Source organism: Pseudomyrmex gracilis, unplaced genomic scaffold (assembly GCF_002006095.1).
Source record: "Pseudomyrmex gracilis isolate BER0280 unplaced genomic scaffold, ASM200609v1 scaffold_106, whole genome shotgun sequence".
NCBI lineage: Eukaryota > Metazoa > Arthropoda > Insecta > Hymenoptera > Formicidae > Pseudomyrmex > Pseudomyrmex gracilis.
Genome location: NW_018020690.1, coordinates 389931 through 416038, shown reverse-complemented (window position 1 = coordinate 416038; position 26108 = coordinate 389931). Strand labels below are relative to the sequence as shown.

The window sequence follows — 26108 nt, the reverse complement described above, 5'->3', positions numbered from 1 at the left end:
GCTTACGTATTGTTTGTGGACGGCGTGGAAACGTTGGTCGGCGCCGCTGCTGAAACGAACAAGGCCAACCGCGACGTCGTCGTCGTCGTTGTCGACGACTATGACGAGGAAACACGAGACTCTCCAGAGTCACAAAGAGCACGGACTTATACAAGGGCGCGCGAGGAAAGAGGGAGAACACGTGAGGAGAGAGAAAAAGTAGCGAGAGGAGGAGGGACGCGGCGACGGTGGCGGTGGCGGCGGTAGCGGTGGCGGCGACGAGAAAGAAGCAAAAGCCACCCTTCTTTCCGTTTAGATCCTCGCGCGACGATATATTCTCATCAACACGAATTTTCGCGCTGCTCTCTCTCTCTCTCTCTCTTTCTCTCTCTCTCGCTCGTTCGCGCGCTCTGGACTTTCGGCTGTATCGACCGGCCCTAAAACACATCCCACCCTTTCACTCTCCACCCTCGAGCGCGCCCACCGACCCTCGGATTCCAACTCCGTCTGCACAAGCCGATGGTCTCACCCTCGCTCGCGATCGACCGCGTTGCTTTCATCGTCTGAGGGTTTCCCGCAGGTTCTGAAACTTCCTTCTTGCCCTTCCCGCACGCGATGTGCCATTTTAGGCTCGGAGGCTCGCTTCCCGCCCGCTCTCGCAATCTTCGCAAAACGTGGATTCCTTCCGAGCGATCCCGCGAGGGAGAGCGAATTGCGATACATTTATTTGTGACGAGATTTACACGTCGGAGAATCGCTTCGCGAACGGAATGCGCGCGTCTGCAACAATTGAATGCGTAAACGCGCGAATGGAATGTACGGCGGAGGAAGAGACAAAGAGGACCGGGTACAACATGCCGGGGGTTGACCCGCGTGCGTGTGCATTCCGATTTCCGACATAGCGAGCGCTGCCGCATTGAACGCGCGTCTGTGTCTTTCATACGTGCGTGCGTATGTGTGTGTGTGTGTGTACATATATAAATATACGATATATACGCGACGTAATATCACGCTGTATATTGAATTACTCGGTAAAATAGAACGCAGCGCGCGACAATCTCCGATCGGATTAACACTCGTCGCGCGCGAGAGGTAACGAGCGACTTGATCACCGCGTTCCTTATTAAAGTGCCCGCGCATGTGTCTCGGCCACACTTTATCATCGAGCGCGTAACGCTCCATCATTGTACGCGTAACGCATATCCGCAACGTTAATTTACGACGCGCTCGCGGCGAGAGCAAAAAGGTAAAAGCTCCCCCTGCGCGCGCAGACTCCGGCGAAGATAAATTACTCTCCCGCTTTCTGGACGTACATCACAACCCTCCCGACCTCTCGGCAACGGGAGAGGATTTCTTTCGCCGCCGAAGAAATTTACCTCGGGACCGCGAAGACGGAGTAAATCCGCTCGCGCGCGTGCGGATATAACGTAGACGCGACATCGCGAGCGTAATGTACTTCTCGCGCGCGGTTATAACGTCGGGGTCAACGACGAGCAAAAAGAGAGACGAGGGATGCGGAGAACGACCGTCCCACCATCCATCCCCTCGCCCATCCCTCGTATTTCCCCGCACACGTACGCGCGCCACCCAAACCACACCGAGCCGCGAAATCTCTGGCACGGGCTCGTCGCCGCCTGTTGCTGTGGAACGGATGCAGCTCGCTTGCCGTGCAACGTTTCCGGATGAGGCGAGGGAGGATTGTTTGTTTCAGCCGGAAGGGGCGCAACGGAATCAAATAGGTTTGTCACGTTTGACCGAGAGAGAAAGAGAGAGAGAGAGAGAGAGCAAAGGGAGCGCGTTTCTATCTCTCGCGCGATTTTCCTCTTGTTCCGTTTGTGTCTTTTTCACTCGCGTTTTTTTTTTTTTTTTTCGATTTATAACGCGCATTCGCTCGGGGGTTTTTTGTTTCTTCGCGCGATGTTGAAGATTCCTCCGCGTATACATATCATTCATCGCGCGTCTTAAAACGCGAGAGAAAACACAAACGGGGCGTAGTGCAATATACAAGTTTAAACGCGCACAGCTTCCGTCCCTCAGATGCTTTGCATGCCGCCAGGTTTACTTAGATCAATGGCGGATTAACGAGCTATTGCTCGCGCAGGAGTAGTAGTCGCTCGAGACTCTCTCCTAAGCGCTGCCCCAAGCAATTAATTTCATGGCTATCTTAGCTTAACTCGAAGCAAACTGTGTAAACTGTTGTGTACGTAGTCCCTCCCGCGCGCGGGAGAATAAAAGGAACATTAAACAAGCGGCGGGGGAGGAGTCTGGTGATCGCCGGTTAATCGACGGGAAATTGATCGAGCTTTCCCGCTTTCCGCGCTCGAACCGCGCGTCTCTCCGCTCCGCGACGCGAACGTCGAATAAATAAAACTTGGATTCTGATACTTGCGCTTGCTCTCCCCCCTTACCCCGTCCCGTGATGTTTCGGACCCCGTTGCAGTCGGTCGATCGAACGTCTTTCCGCTCGATCGCTCGAACGGGTGCGCGCGTTAACGTAACGCAGATACAACGAAGCGGGTCGCTGCGCTTTGTGAGTAAAAAAAAAAAAAAAAATTTTTTTCTCCAGAAAAAAAAAAGACAACGAAACAAGACCTCAAAACTCACTCGTCGGTTTGCGCGATATACGTTGGCTACCGTTGGCAGATCCTCATGCATATATAATGAAGATTGTAGATGGAATCTGGATTTATGCGGCTTCTCTTTTATTCCGTGCGTGTTATACCTCGTCGTTGTAATTCTCGCGGCGTCGAAAAAAGAACCGGAGGGGATTCGTAATCGCGATGCGGGCACACATCAAAGGCCAAACATAGTCGACGACTTCTTGCAACAGTGTGGCGCCGCCGACAACTCGAGTTGCTCAAAGCGGTCTCGCCAACTTCCCGGACCGGACGCGTTTATTTCGTTAATGAGCGCGCGCGCCGAGAGCAGATTAATGAGGCCGTGCCTCGTGGCTGACGCGACGGCGCGTCGAATATCGACAAGGACGACCGAAATACAACGCAAATGGTATAGGCGGTGTGGTACGTTAACATGATCCGCTCCTAATTCTCCGTGTCGTCACAGCCCGGGCCCCGGGGTGAGTTACGAAGCCTCGAAATCCGGAGCAGCCCTCTTGTTAACAATGCAAGCCTTAATCACACACCATTCCGGAGTATGACGCGGAACATAATGCCGAGAGAGATTTGTCAGATCGCTGTGTTGTTATCCATCCGTATGAAAACGAATTGTACAATGTTCTACGACGAGAAATTAAAACTTTTTTATATATATATATATATATATATTTTGCGCGAATATACGAGAGAAAAAAAATCTCTCTCTTTTTTTTGGACTTACTGCGAATCGCAGTGTTAATAACAGATGATCTCTTTCTCTCTCTCTCTCTCTTTCTCTCTCTTTTTGTGTGTGTATGTATTACAGAAAAGTTAACACAGAAGTTGAAATGCAAGCGTAATTTTACGCTCGCAAAAAAATGCGGACGTAGTAACTTCAACGGTTTGGCAAATATTAATGCTCGTCGAAATTTCTTTTGGATAGCGCGATAGTTTGTTAGAATAGATAACAGACCGGTTCGATTTTTCGCGAAACAACGGGAATATGTAACGCGACACGTGATATTATTGTTCTGATCGAGAACAATTCTTCGCAATTGCAATTCCACGTGACTTAGCGGTTTGGAGGAAGACAAAGATCAACTTTCTCCAACTAATTGAAGTTTCCGAAGACGATCGGAAGTTACCGGAGTAACTTGTAAACTCCGATGGTTGTATCTTTGAGAAGCGGAGAGAAGCTCTTCCTTCGGGAGGATCTTCCTAATTTCGTCGCGGCCTCCTTTAATATCTCTCGAAGAGAGAGAGAGAGAGAGAGATAGAGAGAGAGAGAGAGAGAGATGCGCCGTAATCTATTAAATTGTTCTTCCAACAGTCCGCGCGCGAGATTAATATGCTTCTTACCTTCTTCAGGTCCTTGCTGGCATCGGCGTCCTCGGCTTTTCGCTTCTCGGGGATCTTCGGCGCGGGCACCGCGACCGTCGCCTCCCGCAGCGGCTTCAAATCGACCTGTAACGCAAACATAAATACAAGCCTCGTTATTATTCCGTGCATCCTACCTTGCCAGTTTATATTAAACTACACGAGAAGCTGCGCGCTGACGCGACCTTAATTTTCTAAATACCGCGCGATATAACACCGACACGATGTCGACCGCATTCTCGAGTCAACGTTAAAGTAAATCGCGGATTAACCGGTCACGAGGCAAACCTCCGCCCGTGTCGGACGCACAATGGACCGACAAGGCATCATCGGCCATTGTGTGCATACGTACGTTGCCCGCTGATATTGCCGCGAGCGGGCACGCGCCGCAAGCGCGCACACACACACACACACACCTACACACACACACGCAAGACGCATCGATTTATGGTAATTCGGTTAACTTATTGACGTACTATTTTACGCGCGCGTTTACGTGCCACATACCAATTCCGGGGCTAATGGGACGAGTAAATACAGAGCAGTCCCCGCGAGTTCGAAGAGCTTGATTTGGCGCGCTTGATAATTCGACACCGCTTTCTCTCTTTGGTAATGACTCTCGTCGTCCCTTTCCCCTCGTATTGATTCTGCGGCGACGCGAAAGTACAGACGTGACAGACGGAAGGACAATCAATCGGTCGGGCGTGATTCGCGTCAATCGCCTTAATCGTCGGGAATTGACGCCGAAACGCGAGTACGTCATGTCGCGCGCGCGCGCGCGCGTGAAAATACCTTTGAAAATCCGTCTGAAAATACGCGCCGAGTGAGTTTCGGTTGAAAACGAAATTAATACACCCCCGTTGTGTGTTGTTTGCGAGAGAAAGATCCGGCGCGTGTGCGACTCGCTTTCCCTTAATTAAATTAAAACGGCGAACGCGACGTATGCCCGCTTACAGTTCCGCCACACGGCGCCTATACGCTCCCTGCATTTAGAAGCGCAACAAGGTCGTGCTAATACTAGCGGCGACAGCCGGCTTTGTTGAAAAGAAACAAGAAGATTGAAGGTAATTGCACGAAGTGCACAGTTTTAAAACGAGAATAGAGAAGACTTAGCGCGCGCGCGAAGAAAGAATTTTCCCGGACTGAATCCGACAAAAACCCTACCCCGCGGGAGTAATACACCCCTCCGGGGGGGCTGGGAGGGGGGGGATAATGTAGACGCGGTTCTCAGCGCGGCGAGGGTTAACACAATTACGCAATCGTGTATATCTCGCCATTTGCATAACGAGGAATTAACGGGATTACATCGCACGTCCTATTAGAGACCCATCCGTAATCCTGTCACTGAAATATCCAGATTACAGCCGTGAGAGACACCGGTACACGCCAGTTTTAAATTGCAAATCCCGTAAACTCGCGAGATCCCGCTGCGGAGCAGCTTCAAAAGGGAGAAAGAAGAACACAAGCGGCGACGAGAGAAGAAATTCAGAAGAAAAATAATGCGCATAAATTAAAAAAAACTCGCGAGAGAGCGCTCGAATGTCTCTCGAGATGTGCACAAACTTCTCTCGCGCGACGTTATTGATGTATCCGCGCGTGCGACATTGCGCGTTGAAATTTCAACGCGATCCAGCCGAAATACGGCTGCAAAATTCAAGATTACGGGTTTTCGAGAAAGATAGAAAGAGAGAGAGAGAGAGAGAGAGAGAGAACACGTGCGACGTCAACGGAAACGCGCGGCCGGACAAATGGAGCGATTCGGTCGGATTCGACCGAGCGATTTCAACGAATTACGTCCGCGCGGCCGCCATATCGGAATCGAATCGCGATCGAGAGACCGATCGGACGCGCGGGTGCTGTTTCGCAAACGGATTGCTGCGCATTTCGGCGCGAATGAGGCCTTAGGGTCGCTAGGGTCGCCCCTGACAACGCCCTTGCCTGCATTGCGGCAGCTCTTTCTCTCCACCCTTGGCGATATCCTTCCCCCATAATGGTCGGGAACGTCCTCGTCAAGAGGAAGCTCGGAAGAGCTTTTAAGGAGGCTCGCGGTTGCAAACTCTCGCGAGCGGCGTGAGACTCGAAGCCTAAGGTAATCCCCTTCTCCTCTTCCCGAGAGATCACGAGGAATTTCCCGCAAAGTATAAAAAACGACGCGAGTCCCGTCTCGGCGTCAAGACGCGTCTCGTCTCCGAAAGTAATTTATGTTCGTCTACGGCGCACGTTTCTCTACGTGCGCTTTGGTCGCGCGAAACTGGCTTAGCTCGCGACCCCCCCTCCCCCGCGCGATTCGTCTGCCTTAAAATAGCTGAAAATCGCGACGAAACAAGACACCCGAGAAATCCCGTATACGTGTGAATGTGATGCGTACGTGCGCGCGTGTGTGTACGTCTAAATGCGTGCGCACACAGAGAGAGAGAGAGACATGTGGTGGCAAGTCGAGAACTGTAGGAAAAAGAAGATGGCGAATATAATGGCTCGAAATCGAAACATCCCTCTTTTCCACCAAGATCGATCACCGGTTATTTTAATGAGTCTAAATGAGATTTTAGCGTGACGAGAAAATTCGAGAGATATTCCGAGTCCACTTTCTAATCGAGAATTGATGTTCGCGAAATGAACGTAACTCGCGACGATCGCGGTAATATAACGACATAATGAGCCGCGGTTATATTGGACGGTCCGTTATATTTATATCGGCTCATTTATCGACTCGACGTGGATTACACGAGGCAGAGAGCCGGAGAGCGTCGTCCTCGCGAACGTCCGCGGTAAACGCGTATTTATGAATAAACTCGGAACAAAGTGAGCGAGAGAGAGAAAGCAAGCGAGAGAAAAGAACACAACAAAGGGGACGGTCGCTTTTCTTCGAAAAAACGGGACACCCGTTGCGGGATTCATCCATCAAGCGGCGATATAATTGATGAGAAAGCAGATCGCCTTCCATTCAGGATTTACATTTAGCGCCTGCAACTCAATTTATCCGCGAACAGCCCCGGAGAGCGAGAACGTAACACGCTTCGTCGTCGTGTCATTAGCGGCACGGCGAAGCGCCTCGCGCACTTTTCGCGTCCCGTGAATTTTTCACGGATTTACACAGTCCCCATTTCGAAACGATGACAACGGCGCGGCAAATTGCCGCGCTTATAAATCGACTTATATATATATACGTATATATATATATGTCTCTCTCTCTCTCGTACAAAACAGAGAGACGTCTCTCGCGATGTTTTCGCGAGAGAGCGCCGCTACTTGCAGGGCGCTGCCTTATTCGTGTTATATTCTATTAAATGCGGTGACAAACTACATGAATATTCAGCGCGCGACATACAATTTCTCGTTATACACTTCTTCTATTCTCGCGTTTCTCGCGACGCGAGAGATGACTAAAAAATTTCGTCGAAAAAAAAAAAACCACGCCGTGGTCGAACGATCGCGCCGCGATCGATTCAGAGACCGATGAGACGATCGCGAGAAACGATTTCAAGGTTTCGCGTTCTTGAAAGCGCGCCGCGCGCGTTAATTAGAGACAAGAAACGATGAGTGTTTTTTGCCAAGTGACCGCGCGCTACTTCGCGATAACCCTTGAACAAAGCCCAGTGACTTTTCTTTCGCCGCCTTGACCGCGCGACGCAATTCGATTAAAACCGCGCCGACGCTACGCGATCGACGTTTAATCGCAATTATTGCTCGCGTGTAACGCGCGCTCGTTAGTGTTTACGCTGCATTGGTTTCGCCGTCCCCTCCCTCTCTCTCTCTCTCGGTGTATAGTTGCAATTTGTAGATTGACGTTTCCGGCGTTCGACGAACGAAGAACAAGCGGAATTGGGAAATGAGCTCGGGGGATGCCGGAATGATTGAACGGTTATTATTAAGTTGATTATCGCGGCAATGGATCATTTCATTACGGCGCGACGACGCGAGCGCGCGCGTCGTAATATCTTTATGCAGATTTCAAAGTACGCACGGCTGGTTTAATAAATTGCCATGTGTTTGGCGAATTGATTGAACGAGCGCGGTTATCGTAAAAATATTGAAAATATTAAACGCGAGAGAGAAGAGAAAGATAAAGAGAGAGAGACTCTGTACAGCGGCGCGAATAACCCTCCACGCCACACGACAGCCTCGTGTGCGATTTTTCAAGGCGTCGCCACGCTTTTGACCCAATTTTCCGATGGCTGGCCGATCGCGGCGCGAGGAACAAAAAAAAAAAAAAAAAAAACAGAAAAAAAAAGACTATACACTCTCGCCGGATATCATCGAGTCGCGTTTAATTAATAGTCGCACCGGGTAAACGGCCATATCCCATCGACAACGGTAGCAATAATTGCCACTAGCGTGACAACGATTTATCATTTAATGCCGCGCGAGCGCGCTATAACCGGCCAGTCGTTAATCTCTATCACGAAGAAGCTCCGACACCGCCGCCCCATAACAATAACATTAATGGTATATAAATATTAATATCGAGAGGTGTGAAAAAAAGCTTCCGGTGCAAAATTCGCGCGCGGGAAAAAAAAGCGTATTTAGAATAAAGGTTCAATCGTGTCGAGGACAAAAAAACCAAGTTTAATATATTCACACTTGTCGCAATATTAATCCTATATACATATATATATATATATATATGTATGTGGAAAAAGAGAGTCGAATCAATTTCTACGATTGCGATATATTCACAGAGGCGCGCACATCGCAGAAAGGAAGAGAATCATATCCGGAGCGATACGCCGCGCGGCATTTATTGGATATTATTTACATATGCGAGATATGTGAAAAGAGAGCGCGACAGAGATAGAGAAAGAGAGAGAGAGAGAGAACGCGCGTTATCGCGCGAATTTATTTACGGTTACTCGCGCGCGCGAATAATTCGCAAGAAAAGTAATTAGAAATTCCCTTCCAGTTTTGTCGGTCGCGAGACGCGATGTTGAGATTAAACGAGAAACAGCGCGCGAAAAGGCGCGTGGGCGGGCGCGTAATGCGGTTGTCTTCGCGTCTGCCTTATCCAAACCCGAGAGTAATTTGAAGCAAAGCGGGCGCGTGGTGAGAAGAAGAAAGGAGGTTGCGCGGCGGACGAGAGGGAATGAAAAGCGTTTCTAGTCGCGACTTCGTTAAACGTGGGGGATGCCTCATTTCCTAATGGACGCGGTAGCGTGAGGTCGGGCCTCGCCTTCGCGCCACCTCATTTTCCCTTTTCCCTCAGCGTCGAGTTCTCTTTCCACGTTTTCTCTACACTCTCTTTCTATCCGATAGTTCAAATACCGCGTCGCAACGCGCACGCGCGCGCGCGCGCAAGCGAGCGAACAAGCTTTTGTTTAAAGCGTTGCGCGATATAGACGGCGAAACTTTTCACGGCGATTATCCACGGCCTGTTACGTTTCATTTACGGATTCTTTGATCACGCCACGGTCGCTCCGTGTCGGAAACGCGACGGAATACGCTTAGAGCCGCTTAGGCTTCAAAGTGCGAAACCGGTAACGCTTCGTTTAATTACCGTTGATCAAAGAAGTCAAGATTCACGTGTGATCAATCAGTCACGTGTGAGAGTTCCAAATAGTTTTGGAAGTTAGTTAATTTTAACACAAAGTTCTTTTCTTGTTTTACAATTTTTCAATTTTATTGCATCACTTTTGAGCAACACTCGGTGTGAAAAATCCTTTTTCACGTAACGCGTCGCATTAATTTCGAACAAATTAGGCAAACTCGAGAGTCTGTTATACTTCTACATATTTGACCGCTAAGTAAAGAACTCACAAAATTACTTAATACAATAGTTATTTGGTTTGATAATTAATTTGATATTTGACTTTATTTATTATACTGATATCATTGATGTTATTACTTTAATATTTGATTTCATTTATATTAATTTATTTTATTTGTACATTCATTTTATTTTCTAATTTTATTTATTAATTTAATATTTATTGTATATACGTCGCTTTTTTAATTTTTTAAAATAAAATCTACATTTACATCTCGAACGTATATTACTCGTTTGAATAAGAAAGAGCGACCGAACGTGTAATATCGCGCTACGGGAAAATCCACTCACGTCGTAACCGCAATCTCGCAATTTGTAGTAGCACGCGACCACTTTCGCCGTGTGGCAGTTCGTCGAATTGTCGTCGCGACGATTATCCTCTCAAGACCCGGCTGTTTGATCGCCGCCCCCGTATATAATTTAACGTGAAAGCCGCGACCTGAAATATTAATGCAAACGCGCGCGCGCGCGCGCGGACGAAAATGACGCGCGAAAACAACGCGCCAACGACGCTTCAAGCATTGTTCTTTTGAACTCGCGCAGACACTTCGACACGCGACGTTTTGATCATCGGCGTGATATTTTATTGCAGAAAATGTCTTTGTTGCGCGAAATTAACGCTTCGGCGGTCGACAAAGAGCCGACAATCTCTCTCTTTCTCTCTCGTCGCGAAATATAATTATAACGTCTACTAGCAAGCAATTCAAAGCGAAGTTTTATATGAAATATTTCGGAAAATATATTAATTAAAATGATGTTTGGTTTTTTTCTCAAAAAAAAAAAAAAAAAAAAAAGACGCGATTATATTTTTATCACGCGTTGTCACTGTTTGAATTTTCTCAGCGATGTGCGACAATACTTTATTTTTAAAACAGACCTCTCTCTTTCTCTCTTGCGCTCTTGCTCTCTCCTCCAAGAGAGCTACGCTAAAACTAGTTCAATCGAGACTAACAAAGTAAACGCCGTTCTGCAAAATATGCTGACGCTTTATCTATCTGTTCGCGATATAAAGTTCCCGAGACAGTTTGACCTTTCGCCAACGACTCTCGACCACAATCCCGCGTAAAGTCGGAACTGTTTTATCAATACGAAATGGCCGTCGAGAGGACAGAGGAAACAAAAAAAAAAAAAAAAAGTCGTCCACCTCGCAAACCAGCCCCTCCGTTCCGTGTGTGTATTCGCCAAACGAGACACACAATTTGCAAGTCAGCGCGTTAGTTTATTTTCATCGCAGTGAAACGCGACTTCCAGCGGAACTTCGAAATAAGTGAGTCGCGCGATTCTGTCACGTCGCGCGAACTCTTCTTCTGTGGAGTTTCGGCGCGCGCGTCGAAGTGGCAAACTAAACAAAGCGGTATGTAATCGCTGCACTTTGCCGATCATCGAGCGCGGTAACACCCGAGGTGCGCGCGCGGAAGAGATCGGAGTCGAGACATGTGCTGTAGGCCGGGACGAACAAGCGAAACTTTCTGAACGCGATCAATAAGTTAAATCGCGATCGGTCATGAAACTAAACTACGAACAAACGTCCCGAGTCTCTAAGCGGATTTGTTGCGGCTCTATATGTATACACACACACACACATATATATATATATATATATATATATATATGTATACCAATTACTTGCAACGCGCGATATATGGGGCATATTGAGTCAGCGCTAATGTCGAATCGAGAGAATACGTAATTTTGCGAAATTAATCATTGAACAAAACTGGAGTTTCGCAAAGTACCGCTGCGTACAAGTCGACGTTAGAAGCGTTTGCCAATTCCTGTTTAGAGACACAAGTCCTCTCTCTCTCGCTACGCTCATAAAATATACAAAAACAAAACGCTGGTAGCATAATAATATCCGGCTACTGTCATAAATATTTCGAAAACGACCGAACGATCCTCTCGTCGTCGAGTGGCTTTAGAGAATCGTCCAGATGCATAAAGTACGTCGGTATAAAACCGAGTCGCGTTGCATCAGCCCCCACAGCAAAGATACAAAGACGATATATTTTCACGTCTGTTGCAGCTAACTTATTCAAGCTCGCTTTTCCCTCTCTTTCCGCCGCCCTTCTTCTCTCCCCTTCGAGATATTTCGCGAAAATAAACGTTTCGTGTGGTCGATTTTATACAACAAAATAATAAACGCACGTAATACCCGATTTAATATTTAAAATTATGTCACAATTTTACAATCGAAACGCGCGGATGCTATCTTTAAATTTAACTCAGATGTTTTATTCAAGTTTATATAAATCTCGGGTTTCTTCTTTTCTGGCGGATTGTCCGACGTTTATTTAAATGTGTATTGATCTTTCGTTGGAACAACGACACACACACATGTCGACCGCTCTGTATATTGTGTGTACGCGTCTCGCTGATCGAACAAGACGTTAAACTTCGCGTGTCTTCGCGCAATCAGACATTTCCACTTCAATGCGAGTCGACGAATATGCGAGAAAGTTTTCGTTGCGAGTCATTGTGAGAAAAATCGTTTGCTCTCGCCTTCGGGGGAAAGAGAGGGAAAAGAAGAGGATCTTCCTCGCGTGCGATGCGGATTAAATGGCGTAAATGTAATGTAGGATCGAAACAAAATTAAGAGACGCGATCGTGCGAACGTATAAAAAAACAAAAAAAAAAAAAGAAATAAAAATCGAAATTCAGATACGCTGCACACGCGCCGGGTGAGTAACCGCCGCGGCTTTAATTAAATTACACCGCGAGTAGAAAAAAAAAAAAAAAAAAGTGGCGCGGCGCGAACGTAATGAATGCGCGACACGCGAGACGTTCCGATCGGTGGTGGAACACGCCCCTTTTTCAAACACACACGCGCGTATTCCCCGTAAATGGATAATAAAATATTCTCTCCTGAAAATTTGAGAATAAAAAATCCAAGAATTATTAACGGAGACTCATCTCTTCGCTGAGTTTGCTCGCAAAAAGATGACAGGGTGTTCGCCCGAACGCGGCGAAATGTGGAAGTGACAAGTGACTTCCCGAGCGTCGACGGGGGGCGTGTGTACGCGGCGAAGAAAGAAATCGACAGGAACGGCAAGGTTAATTGAAATGCGAATAAAAAAAAAAAAAAAAAAATGGCACGAAGCGTGGGCGAACAAAACGATCGAGCAACACGCGATGTCCTTTCCGCGATCGGTCTGTGCACTCTCTTTCTGCGCGATCCCTCTTGTCTTCGGAAAGAAGACGAGAGAGGAAAGAAAGAGAAGGGGAGAATGGGGTTGGATTGCGCGCCAATATCACGTACGATACTGCGCACGTAGCACTATTCTGGACGTCAATGAAATATCCAGAAGTCGAATTAAATGGAATGTGCAAACCGTCGTAAGAAAATATAATAATAAATATTAATAAATATTAATAAACATTAATTTTATCCCTCTTGTATCTCCAGGCGCCGAGTAATTAATCTGCCGTGCTTTTTACGATTATTAATTTTTTTGATCGCAATACTGGCGTTCGAATATTAAAAAAACAAAAAAAAAAACATTTTTTCCATAACTTTTGTAGAATATGTACGTGTGTCACAGGTATATGAGATATTTTCGATAATTTTCGCAGAATTTTTGCGAAAATTAAAGCTGCGCAAAATTACGTAATTATGTAATAATCTGATTACTATATCGACTTTTCCCCAATAAATGCCCGAAATAATGATATCTCGATATGATACGATTTGATAACAAAATGAAAATGTGATGTATAAACGTTACCTCGATTCGTCGAAAATTAAAAGCGATAATTAATGCGCGTTGAGTTATAACGCGGCGCGCACAAAATATACGGCGAAAACTATTACGGCGTGTGTGTTCGCAACATTAATTTGTTCGAGGATATGTATGTACGCAATCGCATGACGTTTCTTCCAGCTGCATACACGAGAGAGATGGAGTGGGAAACGTGGGAGAAAAGGGGAGAGTGTGTTCGGAGCATTTACACAGCAGACGCAAAGGAACTTATTCACAAGCGATCGTTCTTCATCATCCCTAACGCCGCTCGACGAGCAGCAGAGACTCGTATAGCGTACATTTAGACATAAATATAGTATCGCGCAATATCGCGGAGGCGCATATTCGTAGCTCGCTCGCTCGCGTTGCATCAGCTGCTGAAATATCACGTCGACGTCGGAATAATTTCCCATTTCTGCATGTCCCTTGAGCTCTTATTTTTAACAAAACTCGCCGCGGCGGCGCGCGTCCCTTCACATTTCCTCGACTTCCATTCCGCGTAGAGAAAACGTATTTTTCTCGCATTCGGTATGCACGCGCCGCCTCGATCTTGCCCTCCCAAGAGCTATGAGACAGGCACACTTGTACGACGTCGACGATGACGACGAATGAAAGACCGAGAGTACGTTATGTAATATAAAAGCATAAATAAAATTTTTTTCGGAGAGAGGGATGAAGAAAAAAACCATCCTCTTGCGCGCTGCGTTATTAAAACATAAATTCATAAAACCCATTAAACGGGGAGACCCGGGAGAGAGGAAAATCGCTCCTTTTGCCGCAGACTCTCCACATAAATTAATACAATAATAATCTCGTGACTAATTAACGTTGTTGCAATTAATTACGAAATAAACTTAATAAATTAATATTTGCTCTAATCCACAATTAATTGATACACTGCTTTCTTTCTTTAACTCCTGAACGGGATATAAAATAAATCCGTGCCGTGGCTTCTTTTCGACATAACGATAAAAGGAGATCATCTCCTTGGAGAAATCGCGCGCTATCAACCAACCACCACCGACGTCCCGTCTGCATGAGCGACGGGCGAGGAGGGTGGCGGCGTTTCTCATCCTCTTCGATAGTTACTATAACGTGACGGGGCCGCAGCGCATCGGTGTGCACTCAACGTCGACGGTTCTCCCTCCCCCCCCCCCCGTGGATATAGCGGGAGTGAAACGCTGGTGCATTAATTAACGTCGTCGGTAGGTAGGTATGCACCGACGTTAACCGGCGCGCACTCAGAATAACGAGAGAACGCGCGAGTGTGTGCGTGTGTGTGTGTGTATGTATTTGGAGAGAGGAGGGGGATGAGAGACAGAAACCAGCTGCGCTTGTTCCTGTGTCGGGCGTTTCGGAGGATCGACCGGGGAGAGAGACCGTTCTCCGCTCGCGGTCAAGTAATATGCATTTAATTCAATATCCCGGCAAGTTGGTAGTTGCAACGATCAATCACTCCATGGTGGCTATGAATAAACGAGAAACCGGGAATACAGCTGAAGAAGCCGTGACACGTCCGAGAATCCGTGATTATCCTGAACTTGTTAAACTGTACAACGACGATAAAAAAAAATAAAATAAAATAAATATAATCGAGACATTCAGTTTCGCGTCGAGAAATCTGTCATTAACGTTAACACTAACAACCCTCACGCTAGTACAGATGCGACGCATTACCGTTCCGTGTGTAACTTCATTCTCTCGTCTCGGGTTCGCGTCTCATCTCACGCGTTATATATGTTCGCTCGCGCTCTTGCTTCTATCTCGACGTCTTCTCTTTCTCTCTCTCTCTTTCTCTCTCGCATTACGCACACCGATGCGCGCACCGGCAAACGAGAGATGCTTTAATTAATTTTCTCGTCTCGGCGCAAAGTGGCGGTTTGCACGCACGGGAACGCGTTTCAACGAGCGAAACGACGCGTACCGTGATGCTGACAATTTTCCTCGGAGGGAGAAAACGAGAGAAAAAGAGAAGAACGACGAGTCTCGGCGGAGAATATGCAAGAGTCGAAAGTTGGCAAACACGAGAGAGAGAGAGAGAGACGAAAAAGAAAAAAAAACACCGGGGGAAAGAAGGAAAAAGTCAGGGGATAGCGGCAATTAAAAACTTTCGCAATGCCGCTTCTGCGCGTGTTCGAGAGTCACGAGTGCCCTTATCTACAACATTACTCGAGGATATCGACTGCAGCGTTCGCAGAGCGAACGAGCCTTACGGAGATATCTGGGAAGCGAGATGCGCGCACACAACGTGTGCGGTAATTGGACTTTCCTTACCCTACGCGCGTACTTTATTCCTCCGGATATAGTCCGCACAAGAGACCTGCAGTGTAATAATAAAATAATACAAAAAAAAATAAAAACTAAAAATAAAAATAATAATAAACGTCATGTTTTGGCGAAACTAATTACGAGCGTGTACTTTTTTTTTTTTTTGAACAACAAGCGGGAACGTTGTGAATGCAATGCGTGGCTGTCGTGGGGGGCTGTCATTAGACATAATAAATGCTTAATTATAACTAAATTATGTGAATCTAGACGAGAATCCATCGTCCTTCACCACGGTTATTACGTGTCCGCCCTCCTGTCCCCGCGGCGTATTCGCCTCGTCGACAGGAAGAAGAATTACGCGCGGACACGCATCCCCGTTCTTCACGTGCCGCGGTGTGTATCAGTCATGTCCTCCTCCCGCGAGCGCAATTGCAGTTGTTGAAAAATTTTTTTCCCTTTTTCTCGCCCTCCCAGTCCTGTCCTCGTTTTCGCGAGTTAACAGGCGCGCGCGCGCGCGGCGCGTGACTTATCGTCGTCCACGAGTTCTCCTCTCTCGTGCACGAGGGCGAATTTTATTTCGACGACGATTCTCGCCCGCTCGAGTGAGAAAGTCGAAAGAAATTCCGTCCTCCGATAACGACGACTGCATTGTGTGAAAATCGTTAAAATTTCAATATTGGGTATTCGCGCACATTTCTCCACATTGCTGCCTGGGTCAACTTTCTCAAGAGAGCGAATGATGGCAGAATAGAATACGTCGGCATTCACCTAAGAAAGGTTTTCTTACCCCGTTATAAAGAGGTAACTACTCTAATACTCCCGTCTGTCATCCCGATTGTCATCGGGTCTTTTAAAATTGTCAAAAGTGCGCGCGCTCACTAATGGTAAGTTTTAGCTTTAGTCCGGGCGATCGATCGTTATCGAAAACAATACTAAGATCCACCGTGTAACAATCGCAGTTTAAGCCTCGCAAGTTTCGCCGCGCAGCTTCGGCGAACTTCATTATGCGCCGTCTGACTGAAGTTTTAATAGCTGTTACTACTTTGGCTACGTTTGGCGCTGTAATTTAGTAGGTTTATTGTTCCGTGCATTCCATAAAGTAGCGTACTTAAGTGCTCCGCTTTACCATTGCGCACATTTCGTAATTAAACCTCCGGCGGTTTGTACTAATTAAAAACTTTTAATGTACCACCCCCGGCGGGGGCGCATCGGAAATTATTTTTCGAACTTATTATATTCGCTCGCACGTCGCATCAAGTTTCGCATTACAGACCGGCACAATTTGAGAGTTGGTGTAGAGATCGGTGTAGAGAAGAAACAAAAATTCGAAACAGCGCACACACACACGCCGTTACGGATATTGACTTTTACACGTTCAACAGTTTTTTTTAATAACATCGCGTATGAAAACAAATAAACTTTCGTTAAAAAAGATTTACGCAGATATTTCTCTTTCTCTGCCTCTCTCTCTCTCTCTCTCTCTTTCTCTTTTGAAATAACTTTCCTCGTTTTTAGTTTGCAGCCGCGGGTGCATAATTCGCGATATAAAAGTTTCTAACGCGTGCCTCGCACATTCGTCGACATTTCATTTTTCTTATCGCGGCGACGATGCATCTCGAAGGACAACGGCAACGGGACTTTGAAGTTGGCGAGAAAGAATGTTTTCCCGCGGCGAGAAAGACTCTCGCGCGCGAGGCATACGCTATTATACTTTTTTCTCGCGTGATATCTCGCGAAATATCGCGGCCGCCGAGCCGAAAAGCCGCGCGGGTCGCGGCTTTCTTTCTTGAAATCAGGCGAGCGAGTATATGTATTCGGGATAATACACCCTCACTCTCCGGAAACTCTTCCGAACTTTAGAAAGCCGCGGGGCGAACACCGGTGGCCGTTAACGAAATTATCGCGTTAATTCGCGGAAAATCGAAGTAAAAGTCTCGCGCGGCGCAAATTTAATTTCTCGAATTTATCATTTCTTTTTCGAAATTAGAATTTAAGAAATAATCAAGTTTTATGTCGTTTGCACTTTTCGTTGTTACTTTTCCGTTCGGTGAAAACAATGGCTTTCCACGTCGGTTGAATCGCGACTAAACCCCCGGTGTGCGCCGAAGTTGGAAACTACACGGCCGGTCGGTTTACAACGCGGCTGCGGTAACCGATCCTCAAACTCAAACGTGAGCCGTGAGGGTTATGTACATCGCATCGTGAAGGAAGAGAGAGGGAGAGAAAGGTGATTTCGATCGACCTCGCCTAAGAATTTCGTGAGCTCGGTCATGAGAGACGGGCGGCGTGCCGCTCCCCCGAAAACGCGCTCGCGATAATATTGCCTGGATACAGAGCGATAAGCGATCGCGCGCGGAAACGCCGGAGGGGTCCCGACCGGGATCTAGGTAAATTAGAGAGAACGGGGCGGTAATCTCGATAGTAAATATCTCGCGCGACAAAAGGGTTGCCGACCGGCGCGGAGTTGTAATCTGAGAAAGTACTGAGAGCTGTGTCTCGCGCGCGCAGACAAAAAAAGGTCTCATGTGCAAAGCAAACGGGAAGCAATTTGGCTGATGCGTTCACGAAATTATGAAAAAGCGCGTAATTCGCGCAAAAAAAGTCCCATAATAGATCAAATTCGTTCCGCGAACGAACAAAAAGAAACTGCGAAGAGATCTGTGCGTAAAATGGGAAAGGGAATGAGGGGAAGGGGTGAATGCGCGAATTCTCACGATCGTACGTACTTAGATGTAATTCCCGCGTCTAAATCTGCGTTAAGTGCGGAGTTGAGAAAGATTATAGGGCGGAGAAGCAGTAAATTCAACTCTTCGTGGAGGAGGAGGGCGGAACTATCGGGAATGAAGTGGCGAGGTAAAAACCGACGGGTAGTCAACGCGGCAGCGAACGATCGATATAAAAGGCTTCTTCGATTGCTCAAACGAGACGCGAACTCGAAAAGAAAACGGTCTCAAAAGCCGATATAACTATAGCGCGAGTCCTTGAGAGATTCGGCGAAGAAATAAGTTATTACACTTGGTGCGTTTTGCGAAATGCGCAATACGTATTACGACATTGCTCTCTCGTTTGACGATGCTATTATTTCGTCATAAATCGAATTGATGACGGTATGACGATACGTATTTCGATATCGTCGTAAAATATAAACGTTTGAACGTTTACACAAATATATACGCGATGTATATATATATATATTTCGAATTCGTAAGCAGCTTATGTCACCGCGCTATTCGCAGAAGCGCTGCGTTAACTTCTCCCGTTTGACTTCTTCCGCCGCCCGTCGGCGATTTGCATAAAACGAAGCGAACGTTACTTCGCCGCGAAGTGCTTTCGCGCGCTCTCCGCACACATCTATCATACCGAGAGGAAAATTTTCCAAATTGGTTTTCGCGCGTGCTTTCCAGAGTAGAAGAATCGCGCGATGCTGCAAATGCAGCAAAAAGGCATGACTGCTTAGAGACGTATGTGCGAGAGAAAGTGTGGGGAAGGAAGATACACGCGCTACCGTCGGCGAGGAAATAAAATTCGCAGGAAAGGCTGAAATTTACATTGTTTGTTCAACCGCGCGCGAGTAAATTAGATTCTTTTTTCACTCCTACCTCCTCTGACCGCAGGAGCAACACCCGCCTCTTCTTGTGCTCGTTTGCAAGAGCGCCTAGTAGCTAATATCCGGCGCGTTTCTTTGTTGGACCACGCTTAATTTCCTCCGCCTGTCTGCGGTTTGCCACGCGGCTCGTTTCGAGATAGAACGTGATTGTGAACGCTAGCGCGCGCGCTCTCGCCAGATATTCCGCTCGTCGTCGCCCGGATCCCGACGAGCGAAACGACCGGCACAAAAGAAGCGCTCGATCATAAAAATCAAACCTACACACACACGCGCGCGTGTGCGCACACACTCGGTCCGGTCGCTTCACGTGATTTTCACGTGAAAAATACACAAAAATTCCGACTATTTTTGACGGTCCGATCAATAACCGAAAACTCATTGATACCATAATAAACTTCGAAAATTTATGATAAAGAGATACGCGCAATTATGATTATAATTTACAGAAATTCAATAATTTAATCATAATAAATAAAATATCATATAATAATATTATAATACGGTATCATTGATTATGATTAAACATAATTCATTTATAATAATAATCGTAAATCATAATGCATAAAATGAGATGATTATAATTCATGTAATTTGTAATTTTATCTCGCTATTCGAAGCGCGCGCACAAATATGTTTATTCGTACAATGTAAACATTATAGATTGAAAAGTTACATCGCACTTTGTGTTTTTCTTTCCTCTCTCCATTTGCCATCTTTTCGAAGTAGTAAAATCGATCACAGGAATAACCTCTGACTTCGCTCATCCATTCCTTTCTCTATTCTTCTTTCCTCCCTCTATTTATCTGTTTATCCACCCCTCTCTCTTTCTCTCTCTCTCTCTCCAGTCTTTCCGGTCTCGCAAAAAACGAGGGGCCGAAAGGACGAGACGCACGCACAAAGCACGGTCGATAAGAGGGCCTGTTGCTCCCGGCCAACACTGTGGGCGACGAACGTGTCTGCCAGTTTCTGAGAGAGAGTGGGGTTGTCTGTGCAGGGAGAAGCGAAATGGCGAAAGGATGGGCGAGAAGGGAGAGTGTCTCGACTGTGTTTCAAGAAATCGAGGTTTACGACCGTCTGACCGGCCGCCTTGAAGGACGCGTCTACATGAGAAGTAAAGTGGCTTGTGGTGTAGATGTCAATTAGGACACCAAAAATTTAACGCGCGTCTCACTTGTATCGGGTCGGTAATAAGATCGAGGGTTGAAGCTCGACAGTGCTGCGAATCGATATATACACCGACAAATCGGCAGGGGAAGTCTCGTCTCGTCTTCTTGAATGACTTTGTTATTGCGGGGTCACTGTCTCTCTCGCGACGAGCGTCTCGTACCCTTGGAAGGGTGCACGTTGACCTTTGTCTCGCCTCCGAGGGTGGAAACCTTAGCCGACCGAACGAGGCTTCTCCTCCCACCTCCTCACGAAATCCTCGGGCAATTTCGTCCGACCGCGTTGAAGCATGAGATGAACACCGTGCCGGACGAGCCGCTGAACTCCGAGATTCAATTTAGATACGGGCGAACATAGTTTTGTCGTCGGATCCACAGAGAAAAAGCTCCCCCTTTCCTCCCACGATGTTAATATCGTCCGAAAGAAAAAATCGTCACCGCTCACACTCTTATCTCAGGCACACTTTGACGTGTTCCGGAACACAAAAAACGTTCGAGCGCGCGTGCGCGTTTTTATTTAATATTTAATCGAAATATAACTTATCCTGAAACCACACGTTGCATGTTCGAGCTCTCACGTAGCAAGAAACAATGAAGGCCGTTCTCTTACATGGTGATTGATGGTGTATTAATCAAGAGCCGAGCCGAGCCGAGATTTCTGACTGTTTCATTTCCTGCTCGCTGCGTTTTATTTACACGTCTTATATAAGCAATCATTATATATATTTTATGAATAATATATTTATAGCGAGCTATACAAACTATTCGGTCCCTCCGTCCTTCTCCCGCGCGTAAAAGGTCACGACAAAATTTATCGATGGGTGTGTAACACACACACACACGCGTTCGTCAGTCGAAAAAGGCTAGGGAGCGACCTTTTTAAGCGAAACTCTCCAAGGATGGAAGAAATTCCCGTCGCGCGGCGACAAGGACGTGACGCGATTGCGCAAAGATCCGGTTTCTGCCGGGCCGAGTTTACGCCGGCCGGCTGCTGATCGCCGGCCGGCTGCTGATCGCCGCTCAGCTCTTACTGTTTTGTCGAGATGACAATATTTTTCACGTGTGCACGGCGAAGAACCGCGCGCGCCGATATCTATTTATATACAGTTGCGTCACTGCACCTGACGTGAGGCTGTACGTGTAATAATTGCGTTGCGCAATGTGCGCGCGGATCGAACCCGACCGGTGTGTGCGAGCGAGCACGTGCGTATCCTCGGATGATATTTCTCTGATATTTTTATTTCCCGCGTCGTACGCGCGAGAATAAAATGGGTAAAGACTTCTCGGAATCGCGGTAATGCGGCGCGACGTCGTCGCTGTCATCAAAGCTCCGCGCGTTCCCGGCTGTTAATTTCTGTACGTTTTTCCCCTCTTTGTTATGCGAGAACGCGTACATACCGACTGGCGCATTCCGGTCGTTAAAGTGAAATCGGAAACGTCAGGTCACGCGGATCCCCGGACTGTGCGACGCGACAGAAAGAAAAGGTCAATATTTTTCAATTATGTTATTGAAGCAATTAGATGTGGAATTTTCCTCGGCAAAGTCGGAGATGTTTTAATCGCACACTTGAGACTTCGCGTATTTATCCTGATGAAAAAAACAAAAATCCCGTTGATAAAAAATATCCTAACAGAAACAAATCATTATAATAATATTTTTTCTTTTTTTGCAAGATTACGATGTAATCGTGAATCTTCTTACGTAAATGTGTTAATTTTATGTAAATGTTTATTTCGCCTGTCGAGGACGCGGCTTTTTACGTGCGTCATGTTTAACTCGGAGATATTAAGTACATTGTCAAACCGACGGCGACCGAGACGGTAGTCGCGGAGATATAAAAGAAACGCGTCAGTTGTTTACGTTATTCCATCCTTTGTGCATACTATTAATTATCTTACTTCGCACGTTGTCGGGTTTTGCCCATTCTTCGCGGTGACATTCTATTTGTTACCGCGGGATATCGGGACACGTAATTCCTCTCTGTCGTTCGACGTCAAGAGAGGGAATTGACAGTCGAGCGGCGAGCGGCGAGCGACGATGTGAAAATTAGAAAAATAATTGCGGTTTGTAACCCGGATTAACGAAACCCGCGAGTCCGCCGCCAAGCGTGAATATATAAAATCCCGAGAGAGCGACTCGTCGTCGCGCGAGAGCGCTGCGCACTATCGTTAAGCTATTAATTATTGCGGAAACAAAAAACGCGTCGCGCGAAAGAAGATGAGAGCCGCGTTGTTTGTGTCGCGAATAATGTATCCTTGATGCCACTGTCATTCGTTTCGCGGGTGTCGCGTTCTCTTGTTTCTCGGAGGAAGCGGATAAAAACCTTCGTCTTCCTCCATTTCCGCGCAAACAACAAAAACAAGACATCTTTTTCTCGATTACAACGAACACGCGAGAAAAATCTCTCCGTCCGTTCTCTCCGAGAGATTTGTGTGTCGTTTTTATTTTTCCACAATTGTTGTGAGAACCAAAATAATAAAACTAGTAATAATAATCGATGCGATTTATTTCGCTCCTGAAATACTTGGGAGCGCGTTTCGAATAACGACAGTGTGTGGGATTATGTATTGCACGTAAATATCGGACTTAAAACTTTAATGGGCTCAAATCCGAGGTAAAGTCCGAACTCTCTCAGCGCGCGACAAAGAACTTTTTTATAAAATTCCGCGGTTCTCCTAACTTCGATTAGGTTAAGGAGGTTGTTTTGCACAGCTACGCGAGTCATTGGAGGTGGGCGCAAGGTGAGCGGCTAATTAAAAGTTGAACGCGATCCAACCGAGTGGAAACCAACCAGCTCCGCTGTGTTGCAGCGAAAGGCACGTACCCGCTCGAAAAGGTCGCGCGCTCGTCGAAATGTCCATCGATGTGTATCGAAATGCGCACACTGTGAGAAGACCAAACCGGTCGCCGCCGTTGTAATCTCCTCGAAAGCCGAAACGCCGACGTGTGGCAACCGCGACCCTGGTCGTATAAATTATCTTTTTCTGGTATCTGCGGCGTTCTACCTCGGAGAGCACGATCAGCTGATCGATGGCGGTGGGACACGGAGGAGAAAACGAGGAGAGGAACAGGGAGACCTGAGAGAGAGAGAGAGAGAGAGAGAGAGAGGAGAGCGAAAGGCGGTTGTGTTCATAGAGGCAGAAGCGATTACTTCCGAGTGCTCTCCCCGGGCTACCGCTAATTCGCTAATCGAGCAATGCAGCTGATTAGATCACGTGATCTCGAGCGAGAGATCGATATCGAGTCGCCATGTTATATCGGATATTAACTTTGACATTTATAATACGACGCAAATATGCGACAATCAAAATGTTTTGCGAGCAAACATTTCGAAACAAAATCGCAAAGAAATTTCGTGAAGGAGAAATGTGATGGGAGAGGTAAGACGGCAAAAAAACAAGATTCGTCTCGCTACGCTGTAATAAATCTTGCGCAACGATATTACCTTACTGTGTTAAGCGTCTCGAGACAGGTTTCGGGAGCACTTCGCGGCGGCGAGTGTAATCGAGAGATCGCTCGCGAGCGCTTTCTAAAAGAGAACAGAGAGCGCGCGCGAGGGACCGCAACGTACAATCACTTAAACGACTACCTTCCAGATTGTTAATTATGCTATTACCAATTACGAGAAGATACATTCTGACGGGAGAGAAGCCAATCTTATCGTCCGACGCGAGAACGCTACATATTTCCCTAATTTAGCGGAGGGATCCGAGTGTATACCGATCGATTTCCGATAATTAAAACCAGCAAAACCGTTTGGCATTCGGTGCCACGCGCGCTTCTCTCCAGCACATATACACGCTTTTTCGTTGTTGAGACGGGGAGAGTTTTCTCGTTTCGCTTTACACAACGCGAAAATAAACCGAAACGCCCCCGTTTTTCGGTAGAAACTACCTCCTTCGAAAGTCATTCTTTCTCGCCCGATGTGCTTTCGCACACGGCGACGATATTTCACCTGCCACTGAAAGCGGCGTACACGTGACCGAACACCCCTTCGCCTGGGCCGTTCGCTCGCCTTAACGGAAACTAAATTTATGCCCTGCAGGATAATAAAGCTACCCCCGCCGAAGAAGTATTGCGACTGACCTCGGCGGCGGCGGCGGTGGCGGCGGCTACGGCGCGCGGCGGAGAGCTTCGTATACGCGAGAGAACCTCTCGCTGTTCTTTTTTAAAACGTCGATAGAGACGAATCGCTCGACTTTGCCGACGATGTCGCTCGATATGTTGTCCCTCGATGTGGTTACGGAGTTTGAGAAATTTCCGCGCGATGCAGCTGAGCGAGAAAGAGAGAGAATTTAAACGCGCCGTTCGATCAAAGACACTCAAGTGGTTGTTCACTAAAAAAAAACAAAAAAAAAAAAAATTTTGCTTTGATTAGTGCGATTAGTCGCGAGACGTTAAAATTCCTGAAGTGATATCAACCAGTACCGCGAAAAATACAGACGGTTGCGGTTTCCCGTCAACCGCAAAGGCCTGTTGAAATTGACGCGTCGCCGTCTCATGTATTATGTGCTTTTATTATTTTGCAAGTCCGCGCGCGCAAAGAGAAGACAGCGATGACTCGGCGCGTTCACTATTCATGCGCGCGCCATCCGCAGCACCACCGAACTGCGAATGTAAACCGCATCGGCGACGCGGTTACAACATGCATGAGTTCACTCGCTCCGGAACACATTGGCGACGCAGCAGGTGCGCGTGTAGAGCGCTTCCTTCTGACCGATATCGGTGCGAGTTTGCAACGAGAACAACGAGCGAGAATATATCCACAGCGCGTGTGAGCACGAGCGGAACACGTAATGATCGCGTAGTATTCCGGTTGTTACTGGCGGAAACTGCATCGAGCCGCGGGATTTTACGACAGTCATCTCCGCTAGCGCGTTGTTACCGTCTTTTACTGCCGACACTACACCGATTAACGATTCTACGCGCGATATCGCGCGTCAAGCGCCGCGCGGAACTGCCTCCGAAAAGATTACTTTGCCTTTCACCGTCGTGTTCACTTTCCACAAGTTGAGAGACGCCGCGCGAAGAACTACGCTTCGCTTGTCAATCAAGCGAGACCGACAAGCGTTCGCTTGGGAAGCAGGTGGTGTAATCTCGATGTCGAGAAATATATTAATAAAAACTTCAAATCCTATATAAAAAAATCCATTTGGACCGCGAAGTGCGCGTTTTTATACCGAATATATCGCATCTATTGTTGCCTCTTTTCCGCGTCGCCGATTGGTTGGTTGGTTGATCGAGTCAAGTTGAGATCAAATCAAATCGCTAAACTCGAGAGAATAAATAATGACAGAAAAGCGACAGTTCGTCGTATACGTGAAGAAAATTAAAAACGTGACTAAAGTAAAGATACGTGACAAAAAAAAATAAAAAAAGAACAGATGACTAAAGTAATGTGACTGTAATTTATATTACCCTTGTAGGAATTGACGAACGGCCCAGTATTGGGTCAATATCGGCAAACGAGGCTCGATATTGGTACGATAGTAGTAGCCAGTACTGGGCGAATATGCTTAATGATTAGATCGAGCCAACGCTGGCTCTTAAGCTCGGCACGATACTTACTTCCGAGATTGGTCAGATATGGATTTCAAGTATTGGCACAATGTTGCAATTTT

At 46.9% G+C, this 26108-nt stretch overlaps 1 protein-coding gene across 2 annotated transcripts in view; it reads right to left on the bottom strand.

Moving 5' to 3' along the window:
- The window catches only part of LOC109856047 (RNA pseudouridylate synthase domain-containing protein 2-like), a 123390-nt gene that overhangs the window by 40623 nt on the left and 56659 nt on the right, over positions 1 to 26108 (bottom strand). For both annotated transcript variants that reach the window (XM_020430887.1, XM_020430888.1), the window contains one exon: positions 3933 to 4037. In XM_020430887.1, the coding sequence (XP_020286476.1) occupies positions 3933 to 4037 (105 nt within the window). The remainder of the gene's footprint in view (positions 1 to 3932; positions 4038 to 26108) is intronic.